Source organism: Lithobates pipiens, unplaced genomic scaffold (assembly GCF_037356315.1).
Source record: "Lithobates pipiens isolate NorthernLeopardFrog02 unplaced genomic scaffold, aLitPip1_a1.2 Scaffold_8, whole genome shotgun sequence".
In the NCBI taxonomy this organism is placed as follows: Eukaryota; Metazoa; Chordata; class Amphibia; order Anura; family Ranidae; genus Lithobates; species Lithobates pipiens.
The window spans coordinates 515,002,849-515,015,658 of record NW_027507903.1 but is presented as its reverse complement, the minus strand read 5'-3'; the positions used below and the strand labels follow the sequence as shown (position 1 = coordinate 515,015,658).

The 12,810-nt window shown below is 40.6% G+C and overlaps 1 protein-coding gene across 1 annotated transcript in view; it reads left to right on the top strand.

Moving 5' to 3' along the window:
- Nucleotides 1-9,960, top strand: part of LOC143960633 (T-cell immunoglobulin and mucin domain-containing protein 4-like) — a 117,975-nt gene extending 108,015 nt beyond the window's left edge. The window contains exon 6 of the mRNA XM_077469411.1: nucleotides 9,813-9,960. Coding sequence (XP_077325537.1) covers nucleotides 9,813-9,853 — 41 coding nt within the window. The 3' untranslated portion in view covers nucleotides 9,854-9,960. The remainder of the gene's footprint in view (nucleotides 1-9,812) is intronic.
- The last annotated feature ends 2,850 nt before the right edge of the window (nucleotides 9,961-12,810 follow it).

Below are 12,810 nucleotides of genomic sequence, written 5' to 3'. Positions count from 1 at the left end.
CATCAGAGGTATTTAAAGAGTATATGCAATTTATCTCTGACAAATCTAATGTCCCCTGCTTATTAGTGGGGGACTTTAATAATTATCTTGACCCTTCCTTAGCTAAATATGGTACAGTTAAGGCTAGGGCGACCTCAGTTAGCACTTTTGCTGATTTTATTCAGGAGATTGGCCTTGTGGATGTCTGGAAAATGTTACATCCTTATAATAAAGCCTTTTCTTGTTTTTTCAGCACATATGGGGCCTTATCCATATTTGACCTGCCATTAGTTACCTCTGCAATGCTAACTGTGATATCTGAGGCAACCTATGCGGCTAGGGGTTTATCAGATCACTCTCCACTAGTTCTTAAAGGGGAATTTTGGTAATTTTTTCATCTTTTCATCTATTAAATGTTCTGCCCTTGTTGTTTTAACTTTGGATAGTAAAACATTTTTTTTCCTGCCAGTAAATACCTTATAAAGCCCCTTTCCTGTTTCTTGTCTGGTAAAAAGCCTAGGCTTGTGAAATCATGCACAGCTCGCTCTCTCTCTCACTCTCCTGAGAGTTTGCCAAAGGGAGGGGGTGAGTCATAACAGAGCCAATGAGAGCTGCAGAGCTGGTGGCGTGCCTCTGTGTAAATCCAGGAAGTGAACAGGCAGCAGCTTCAGCTGCCCCTGGTTAAAATCGATGCAGCCAGATTTAGTGGATTGAGATTTCTGCAGCATATTTGGCAATTACAGAATCACAGTATATATAAAAATAATATGCAAAGTGGTTGGAGGGAAGCTTCAGAATGGCAAAGATGTTTTTATTGCAAATTATGTGAGCAGACCGCAGTTCCTCTTTAAGTTAATTAGGCACTCACCTCAGACTCACACTTTTTGGAAAGTGAACCCTATGTACCCAAGTCTGAGATGCATTATAGTTGAGCCATTTAATTAAATTACATTTTTGTGAATAATTTTCTGTAGAGAAATCTCCTCATATTCAAACCCTAATAAAGCCTTTTTAATACAGAAATTAAGGGCCAAAATCAGAGCTTGGAACAAACAGCATTTCTGGGTGTATGACCTTTTTAATATCAACTCCAACACCTTATTGGGGAGAAGGGGGAGAAGGGGGAGCTTGGCCAGGATGAGCAATTTTGATTCTTCTACCAGACATATATGCCATCAAATGAACTGGTCCAATCTGTATGTGGCTCTTGAGGCCAATAGGTTCGGCCTTCTGACAAAACGCTTCCTAACTTATGAACCTATTCACAAGGTTTGGTGGAAAACTTGGCAGATGCATTGAGTCTTTGGAGATACTGATTATTCCTCATTTTGGTAAACTCAAACTTTACAGAACTCAAATTCACCTGTGGGGAGTAATGGATGAAACTTTCAGTGTTAAGAGTCACTGAATTAGTAAGCCAGGGAGAGTTAAAGTAATGTGAGCAACTTTGGTAGCATCAAATTCCCTAAAATATGAGCTTCAGTTATAGACAGGTACTATATACCTATAGTGTCTCATGCCAATCTTTAGGTTGTTAGCTCACTTCAGCTCTACTAAGGGATTAATTTCCATCTGTGATCAGATGTTATTAAGGGAGTACCTACTGTATACTCTTACCCCTGCAAGACGAGGGTGAAGAGGGAGTGTGAAATGGGCTCCTTATGCCCCGTACACACGAGTGGACTTTTCGACATCAAAGGTCCGACGGAACAATTCCGGCAGACCATTTGATCGTGTGTGGGCTGCAGCGGACTTTAGATTTGTTAAAATCCGACAGACTTTAGAAATGGAACATGTTTAAAATTTTTCCGCCGGAACTCCGCCGGACCCAGTTCCTACCGAGAAATCCGCTTGTGTGTATGCTAGTCCGACGGACAAAAACCGATGCTAGGGCAGCTATTGGCTACGAACTTCCTTATTCTAGTCCGGTCGTACATCATCACGTTCGAATCCGTCGGACTTTGGTGTGATTGTGTGTGGCCAAGTCCGTTCATTTGGAAAGTCCATCAGAACTCTGTCAGAACTCCGTCAAAAGTCTGTCAGACCTAGTCCCTCGAAAAGGCCGGTCGTGTGTACGCGGCATAAGGGGAAGAAGCATGGGAAGATGTGCTATTGAATGTTAAAAAAAAATCTCTTTGAATATATCACAAAGGTTACCACAGCTGTATATTATTATGCATGCACATTATACACCAAAACAACTTATTGAATTTGGGGAACAAACTGACCTGATATGGACTAGATGCAAGAGGGATCACGGTGACCTTCACATGCTTTGGAAATGCCCGAAGTTAATACAGTACTGGGATACAGTTGTCAGCATGCTGAATGTGGTGTTCAAAACTGATAACCCTAGAAACTCTCTTACCTGTATCCTAGGGGAAACTGATCATCTTTCATGTGAGTCCAACATTGAAGAGGCAGTTTTGAGAGCCCCTCTAGACTCCAAAACAAATCCTTATGTTTTGGATCTCTCCGAACCCTCCTACATTTGTGGAGTGGAAGCAACATATTGATAGCACCCTCCAAATGAAAAAACATATCCATGTACTGTGGGGTATCCCTTAAAAAAATTCTATGGGATATGGGGCAAGTGGCTTGAGACCCATGGTCTGCCATCCTTAGATTTAATAAACACCTGTAAAAAGTGAATGTTCTGTAACTTTGACCCAAATAGATGCAAATGGTAACCATTCTTTGTTTTGATGATTATTAATCATGATTGGGGGTTGCAGGTGGATGGGTCATTAGATGTGTTGAGATTTAATGTAGTTTGGCCCATAGCATGTTTATGTGATATTGCACACAAGCTTGAAGGGAACGTCTTGTTGGAAGGTGGAAAAGACAAATAGGTAAATGTTATAATAACATTATCCATATTATCTATAATGAGACAATACAGTTATGGAAAAACACATGAGTACAAGTCCCTGCGCCTTTAGTGCCATTTGTGTGCATAGTACTGTAGCATGTATTGCAGAATAAAGATGCAGTATATACAACAAAGATATCAAAACATGTAAACCAGGGACCGGTATGTACAAGGGTACACAGGAAAGATATCTTCCCTTGCTTCATCTCTAATCCTGGTCCAGTGTCCAGGCTTTGACTGGATGCCAAAGGGGTGGACCATGGCCCTGGACCTGTATAGCACCCTGCGACTAACGAAACTTGTTTCAACACATGCTAAGGTGAGTGCCAAACTCAGGATTCGGAATCCAAAAAAACTAGCTAGCCCCGCACCTGCAGGAACGAGGTACGATTACCAAGGTGTGCTTGAGGGTCACCAGTTTGGAAACTGCTAATGAGCCATGGAAGCAGTAAGAAGTCATATCTTGACAGAAGTGGCAGTTCAACGAGGTACTGAAATCTGGTCAAAAGAGTATGTTCTCCAAAAGGAGAAGGCATCCATCACCTAAGGACATTAGCAAGAAAATTGGAGCCTCACAGAGGGTGAAGGGTTATATAGGGACAGTAGGGGCAGACCTTTAAAAACTTTTGCCAGTATTCAATCACCTGAAGTTAGAAGCATATAACCCACGGTCTATGAATCAATGTATCTGTCCTGTTCTGTTTGACAAAGATATAACATTTTGTCTTTCAATACATTTTAAATTGTGCTCAATTATATAACATTGGTATAATACGCATACTACATTTAAAGTGATAATAACCCTCCGTTTTTCAAGCACTTCCAGCAGCTGATTTAGTCACTAATGTGTAGGCAGCCACCTTATCTTTTAATCTTTGCTTATGTTCCTGGTTAAAGCTGGAGTTTAGCTTAAAAAGTATAAATATATATCCCTACAAGGTTAGTCACATCACTGTAATGAAAGATGTCCCACAGGGATACCTGTACTTTTCCTAAACTTCCAGAGCTGCAATGGTTAACAGCTTCAAGTCTTCAGGCAGAAGAGCAGTGCAGATTGTCTAACAGGGACATGTCCTGTCCCTCCTCCATTAAGAGAAGTTATTTAATTAATTACACAGCCCATAACACAATCTGTGAATGGAGAGGAGAAAGGAGTGGGCAAGTCCCCCTCAGACCTGAAGCTGATAACTATTGCAACACTGAAAGTGTCAGACAGGAAGAGAACAGGCATTCATGCATTTCTCTGCTCCCCCATCTTCATTCCTTTCTCCAAGCAAACAAACTGGTTAGAGATACCACAGTGTGCCAAAGTTATAGACCAATGTTGTTATTAACCACTTGCTTACTGGGCACTTAAACACCCCTCCTGCCCAGACCAATTTTCAGCGCTGTCACACTTTGAATGACAATTACGCAGTCATACAACACTCTACCCAAATTACATTTTTATAATTTTTTTTTCACACAACTAGAGCTTTCTTTTGGTGGTATTAAATCACAGCTGGGGTTTTTATTTTTTGCTAAACAAAAAAATGGAAAATTTTGAAAAAAAAAATCATGTTTCAGTTTGTTATAAAATTTTGCAAACAGGTAATTTTTCTCCTTCATTTATATGCGCTGATGGGGCAGCATTGGTGGGCACTGATAGGCATAGATAAGGCGGTACCAATGGGCCCTGAGGGGTGGTACTGATAGGTGTTACTAATAGGTACCACTGATAGATGGCACTAATAGGTGACACTGATGGGCAGCACTGTTGATGAGGCACTGATTGGTGATACTGATAGGTGGTGCTGGAGGGCACCTGTAGGTGGCACAGATGAGCTGGCGAGAGCTCTCCAGATATCCTTCTGAGAGCCGCCGGTGATCGGCTTTTTTTTTTTCCTTAGGCTGTCAGCGCGAGGAGAAAAAATAGCCAAATACTGGCTCTGTTTACATCACATGATCAGCTGTCATTAGCTGACAGCTGATCATGTGGTGAAGGGGTCTACCCTTTACTCTGATCTGTGATCAGCCGAGTCTCAGACTCGCTGATCACAGAGCGCGCGCCCTGCAGGGGGGCCGCAGGTTAAACATTGATTTTAAACTCTGCAAAGATTTTGGTTCCATCTCTTGCTCTGTACTTTGATTTATCCAGATCAAGGTGGCAGGGAAGCTACAAACAACTAATTTAGAACCCTGTTATTATCTCGCTTTGTAAAACAGAATGATATTGATTTTTGTTTATCAACAGATGTCGAAAAAGAATTTGACCACATAGATTAGTTATGTTTGTTAAATTTACAACATATAGGCCTCTCACCTAAAATACTTTCCTGGATAATCTCCTTATATGATAACCCAACTGCCAAGGTCAAAATCAATTAATTACTTTTGTTCCCCTTTATACTGGCAAACAGCACTAGACAGGGGTGCCCTTTGTCCCTCTTACTGTTCATAATTTCTTTAGAGCCATTGAAAGCTACAATTTGACTAAATCAAAATATAAAAAAGGTATAATAGGTGGCCCACAAGGAGCACAGGCTGGTGTCATTTGCAGATGGTGTTGATGATGTTCTCCTGTATATTAGCTCTACCGACGTATTTCTTCCCTCTGTCCTGCAGGAATGTCCCAGTTTTTTTTTCTTTTTTAACTTCTGCATCTTTCATCACATCAGAGTTCAAAGCTTTGGAAAAATTCCTTGTTTCTGCAGTGAACACCCCTCTCATAGTTGCCTTAAAGGCATCCCGATGATTAGCAATCAATGTTTCCGCCCCATTCTCTTTCCATTATTGGTCGATGTTCGTTTTGCATTTTATAGTGATAAATGTACATTCATACGCCAGTGTCATCGTACCCGTGGAGCACTCAGATCCAGTATAACCTCCATTGAGGAGTGGTTTAATATGGCTCTAGGAAGATATCTGACACTGGATATAAACGGGAGTCCATCCATAGAGGATAGTAGTAAGTCTATTCTAGACAGCGTCTTATGGGTCTCCAAGTGACGGGAGTATTCTCTGACTCCGGGATTTCTTTGTCTCCAGACGTCTGTGAGAGCATAGCTCTCCAGCCCGGAGGACAGGATATGGTGAGAATCAGATATACATCCATGTCTGTCCAGATCCCCATCCAACACTGCATTAAAATTTCCTAAGAGTAGTACTGGGCCCTGTGCATTTAGTATTGCTTCTTTCAAGATATTGTCTAGTATCTGGGAAGAGAAGGGGGGAGGAACGTATGCACACACTAATGTCAAGCAAATGTTAAACATTTGACACACCAATATAGCGTATCTACCATTTGGGTCTAATTTCTCCTTCTGGAAGGATGAAATTTGCAATTTGAAGTATTTCTTGGCTAGGGTGTATTGTTAAGGTAAATCTCTTGCCACAATGCTTCTTTCTCTATAAAATACTGCTGACCCACCTACCTGTAAGCGTAATTAGGTCTCAAGAAGTTAATATAAGAGATTATATTCGGTCAGGTCAGAAACCTAGACTGCATTATCAACTTTTATTATTACCAGACAAAAGGATTTTGGGGGTTAGGCTTGCCAGACTTCTGGAAATATTTCCAGGTAGTTATATTACCCAGAATGCTGGACTGACTTTATGGAGAGAAAGGCAGTGGTTTGGAAATTGAGGAGTATCTGAAGCATGTGAACCCGGTAGAAAGACCGGGGGAAAATGTCAGCCCGCTCAGCGGTGACAATGCACCACTGGAATGTTTTGTTCCAAGGTAAAAGGTTCCAAGGTTTTTTTTTTTTTTAAACGCGGTTTACTACCGCTTCATAGCCGTTTATTGATATTAATTATTTACTTTTACTCTGTATTACAAAGGCTGTTTGTTTGTTTTGAACATGTGACCAGCAGCAGAGGAGTAGAAGCTCCTCGTGCTTAAGTTTCCCTGCATACAGGCTGGGAAAGTTTAGCAAAAAGGGTACTTAGAGTTTTTTTTTTTTTTATTAAAATAATTACAGTGCCATCATTCCTATACAGAAATAGAAGGGACAATGTCAATTAAACATTGTGTGTTTAGTATCACTTTAAATTGCATATGAAGTGTGACGGAACCAATCCCACACTTCGATTGAGTGCTTCCATCAGTATACCGCTTCCTAAGTCTGAATATAGATATCAGATATTCCAACCGCTCACAAGCACAAAACAAGACGACACTTGGTTAGCTGCTCAACATGGATTGATTTATTAGAACCAAAAAGACAAGTATTTATAATACAGTAGAAGACTAAAACCTAACCTAATTAGCATGAGCTAATTATCTAATCGTTGACCCAGACTAGTTGTCTGCGAGATAAGACTTTTCAGGGTAAGACTTTGTCTCCTAGCTCAATGACTGACTATTCAATACCATTACCATAAACATAAACACAGGGTTAATTAGCACAACCAACAATGTGTGAAATATTCTTACAAGCCAGACTAGACTCATTTACACAACAGACAGGTAGCTGGAGTTGATGACATTAGCATCTAACAGTTTGTGTCCCAACAGTGTGATTCAGTCTATTGCTAATATGGCAAATACATATGCAGAGTCTGTGTGTCTTGGGGGGGACATGGATCTGAATTCAAGTAACACCACCTCAGGGGTCCCCAGGCATACAGCTCACAAAGAACACCATTCCCCCAAATGCAAGGGCCCATAATCGCAAGGCAAGAGGCTCGCATTCTGTCCCCTCCAACAGCCTCTGACCCGGCTAGGTCTGTCACATGAAGCATCTGTGTGAAAACATTGTGAGATACTTGGTTGGATCAGTCTGAATCAGTAACTAAAGCCCCATACACACTATCAGTTTTTCTGCTGAGTTTTTCCTTCAGATTTACCAAAACCATATAATATGAGGTCAAACTTTAAGAGTTTCAATTTGTATGCAATCAGGCAGGCCCTTCTACTACATGGTTTTGGTAAACCTGAAGGAAAAACTCAGCAGAAAAAACGATAGTGTGTATGGGGCTTAACAGATAGACAATAGAAAAAGCTATGTAAAGTTATAGTTTGAAAATAATCTATACTGAAGGCTTTTACAATTTTATGAATCATAGATCCACAACTTTACATTTTTGTTTACATTTCTGTATAATACTTTATATGGATTAATACATAATGTGACTTTTTGGTGCCCGATGTTCAAAAGATAAGGTAATATCCTCTTTTCTGTTGTTTTTCTCTCTGTATATGCTTATATGTCTTTTATGTTTAAAAACAATAAAGGTTTAATTATTGTAAAAAAAAAAAAAAAAAAAATTCACAGTGCTTCAGCTCCGCACTCAGTGAAGTGATAGCATAACTGCCAATTGTTCCCAATTTCAAGGCGCAGTTCTAGGCTTTTCAGATTAGTCCCTGAAAATGTTTCTGGTTTTGAGCCCCAAATCAGCTTCTCATTAACCACTTCAGCCCTGGAAGATTTGGCTGCTCAATGATCAGGTCATTTTATGCGATACGTCACTGTGTCGCTTTAACTGACAATTATGCGGTCATGCAATGCTGTATCCAAACAAAATTGATGTCCTTTTTTTTTTTCCACAAATAGAGCTTTCTTTTGGTGGTATTTGATCACCTCTGTGGTTTTTGTTTTTTGCGCTATAAACAAAAGAAGAGTGACAATTTTGAAAAAAAAAAAAATATATTTTACTTTTTGCTATAATAAATATCCCACATTTTTTTTTCAAAAAAAATATATTTTTTCCTCAGTGTAGACCGACATGTATTCTTCTACATATTTTTGGTAAAAAAAAAAAAAAAATCTAAATAAGGGTATATTGATTGTTTTGCGTAAAAGTTACAGCATCTACAAAATAGAGGATAGATTTATGGCATTTTTATTTTTTTTTTTTACTAGCAATGGCGGCTGTGGTTTTTATCAGGACTACGATATTGCTGTAGAGAAATTGGACACATTTTTGGGACCATTGACAATTATACAGTGACCAGTGCTATAAAAATGCACCGATTACTGTATAAATGTCACTGGCAGGGAAGGGGTTAACACTAGGGGGCTCAAGGGGTTAACTGTGTGCCCGCTGGGCACTCGCATCTGCTTCGGGCAAACGCTGCACGCCCCTAATGGCCAAAAGGCGTAGCGACGAAAGGCAACGTTGTTTCGCCCAGCTGTGCCATTCTGCTGCAGTAAAACTGTGGCGGCTGGTTGGCAACCAGTTTCATTATTTCTAGCCTATTCCGTTAAATTTGAACAATCTTAACATCTGTAAACTTGTGAAGATTTCACACATTTACTTCCTTTAACTCACTGATATTATTCACTTTGCCCTGTGAGTAGGCACTGCTGTGTCACACATTTCACAGAGCCTACATTCTGAACTACAGAGGTGCTGAGAGGAGGAGTTTCAGGAGGTGAAGTCGGTAAAGAAATCACTGCTTGCATAATTATCCAAAGTAAACATGCAGGAATCCAGAATGTTGTGGAAAGAGATGGCCAGCAGACAGGCAGAACTTGCCACATGAAAGGAGATTTTTCAAGCCTATATTGCACATATGTCAAACACAAGGTCCTCCAGACCTTGTCACGTGGCCCTCACACCCAGTTTTGCAGCCGGAACTCCATTCCACCACCTTCAGCTCTCACCCTCTGATCCCACTCCTCGCTGTCACTTGTAAAATACAGCATCCTTCTGTGTTTACAAGGAACAGCTTTGCCCTCAGCGGCTCCTGAATCTAACAGATTCCTGGATGCATGTGGGGTATGGCGGGGACAGATCTCCAGAATCCTAAGAGAAAGAATGATCTCCCTGAAAATACACAGGTAGTAAAGCCGGGTGGGGGTTGGGGCTACAAACCCAATGCACCCCTAAACCCTGCTATATTGGATTGTCAAAAATAACTATTGTTTATATTGCTATTATCATGCTGATGTTATAAAATGAAAATGTATTTACAATAAAGTACTGTAAAAAATGTTATTCTCTGTATTACAAAAGATTTTATTTGTATCTACAGGGAACTGCCACAAAACAACAAATCCTACAGCGTCTAGATAATGACTGGAGAGACTTAGACACTGATGGAAAAGATTTAGAAAATGGATTGGATACTCTTGTGCCCCATTTTCATATAATAAAACCAACGTTGCTCAGGTTTAATTCCAGTCACGTTTCAATATATGAGTGAATATGCTTTTTTTTTTGTTTATTTCCTTAGAGGAATATGTAAACCCACCAGTTGATATTCCTAATATGCGCCTGCTGTACCACGTACAGTGGGTATAGAAAAGAGTCACTCCCTTTAAAATAAGCATTTTGTTGCTTTGCAGCCTGAAATAAAGACAGACACTGTTTTTGTTTCATCCAGCTGTATTTACTCAGTTTACTCAACTTATGACATCCAAGTGAAAGTTATAACACCAACATGACAGAAAAACAAAAAAAAATATCAAAAACAGAATCACTAAATTGGAAAAGGGATCACATCTTGTGTCAGTATTTTGTTGTTTATCTTGCTTTAATTATAGCCTTTAACCACTTGCTTACTGGGCACTTAAACCCCTCTTCTGCTCAGACCAATTTTTAGCTTGCAGCGCTGATGCACTTTGAATGACAATTGCGCGGTCATACAACACCGTACCCAAATGAAATTTTTATCATTTTTTTCTCACAAATAGAGCTTTCTTTTGGTAGTATTTAATTACAGCTGGGAGTTTTACTTTTTGCTAAACAAACAAAAAAAGATGCAAAAAAAAAAAAAAAATCATGTTTAATAGTTTGTTATAAAATTTTGCAAACAGGTCATTTTTCTCCTTCATTGAAATGCGCTGATGAGGCGGCACTGGTAGGCACCACTGATAGGCTGCACTGGTGGGCACGGTTAAGGTGGCACCGATAGGCACAGATAAGGCGGTACTGATAGGCACAGATACGGCAGCACTGATGGGAACAGATAAGGTGGCACGGATGGGTGGCACGGATATGTGGCATATGAGGTGCAGCACTGTTGTTGAGGCAGATTGTGGGCACTGATAGGTGGCACTATGGGCACTGATGGGTGGCACTAAGGGGTGGTACTGATGGGTGGCACTTTTACTATATGTATGTTGCACTGGCAGGGGGCAGGTGGGCACTGATGACTTGGCCGTGATCGGGACTGAAGTCCCTCTCACGGCCGCCGGTGATCGGCTTTTTTTCTCTCCTCGCGCTGTCAGCGCGAGGAGGAAAATAGCCGATTACCGGCTCTGTTGTGATCACATGATCAGCTGTCATTGGCTGACAGCTGATCACATGGTAAGGGGTCGGGATCGACCCCTTGCTTCGATCCGTGATCAGGCAAATCTCAGACTCGCTGATCACAGAGAGCGCCTCTTCCGGGGGCGCGCAGGCCGCTCTTGCACGGGACGACGTCAATAGACGTAGTCCCGGCAAAGGAGGTCCGCGCTGTAGCCGTCATTTGGCTATAGCGCAGATCCCGAGTGGTTAATCTGTTGGGATATGTCTCCACTAACTTTGCACATCTAGACTTGCCCACTCTTCTTTGTAGAACGGCTCAAAATTAAGTTAAATTTGTGGACTGCAATCTTCAAGTCATTCCACAGATTTTCAATGGAGTTTAGGTCTGGGCTCTGACTAAGCCATGCAAGGACATTCACCTTTTTCTCTTTCAACCACTGTGTGGTAAATTTTGCTGTGTGCTTTGGGTCTTTGTCATGTTGTAAGGTAAAACTTCTTCCCATTGACAACTTTCTGGGAGAGGGCAGCAGACTTTCCTCAAGAATTTGATGGTATTTTGTCCTATCCATTTTTTCTTCTATTCGGACAAATGCTCCAGTCCCTGCTGCAGAGAAATGCTCCGATAACAGGATATTATCACCTCAATGCTTTTGTGTAAGAATGGTGTTATTTGGATGGTGAGCTGTATTGGTTTTCTGCCAGACATATCATTTAGTGTTGAGACCAAATAATTAAATTTTAGTCTCATCTAATATCCGGACATGCGACTATGTGGCAGATGAGGTTTAATGTTGATAAATGTAAAGTTATGCACTTGGGGGCTAAGAATATGCATGCATCATACATACTAGGGGGGAGTACAACTGGGGGGATCCATAGTGGAGAAGCATCTGGGGGTTTTGGTATATCATAAGCTGAATAATAGCATGCAATGCCAAGAGAGGTATGGCTCCAGAGGGAGAGATATAATTTTTCCCCTGTTCAAATCATTACTAAGACCCCATCTGGAATATGCAGTTCAGTTTTAGACACCAGTTCACAAAAGGGATATTGGGGAACTGGATAAAGTGCAGAGAAGGGCAACCAAACTGATAAGAGGCATGGAGGAACTCGGCTATGAAGAAAGATTAGAGGAACTGAATTTATTCTCTCTTGAGAAGAGGAGATTAATATGATCAAAATGTACAAATATATAAGGGGTCCATATAATGAACTTGGTGTTAAGTTATTAATTTTACAGTCAACACAGAGGACAAGGGGTCACACTCTTTACGCCTAGAGGAAAATAGATTTAATCTCCAAATACAAAAAGGTTTCTACGCAGCAAGAGCTGTGGAAATGTGGAATAGACTTCCTTCAGAGGTGGTTCTGGCCAGCTCAGTAGAATTCTTTAAGAAAGGCCTGGATTCTTTCCTAAATGTACACAATATAATTGGGTACTAATATTTATAGGTAAAGTTGATCCAGGGAAAATCCGATTGCCTCTCGGGGGATCAGGAAGGAATTTTTTTCCCCCTGCTATAGCAAATTGGATCATGTTTTGCTGGGGTTTTTCATCTTCCTCTGGATCATCTGTGGGTATAGGATTGGGTAAATGGGATTGTATTACTTTTTATTTATTTATTTAGTTGAAATAGATGGACTTGTGTCTCTTTTCAACCTGACTAACTCTCTGAACCAAAGACCAGTTACTGGCACACCCATGTCAAAAAGTACTCATTAAGAGATAGTTGATAGGTTAAAGGATTTTTATGTAAATTACTAAAAGAACCGCGCTG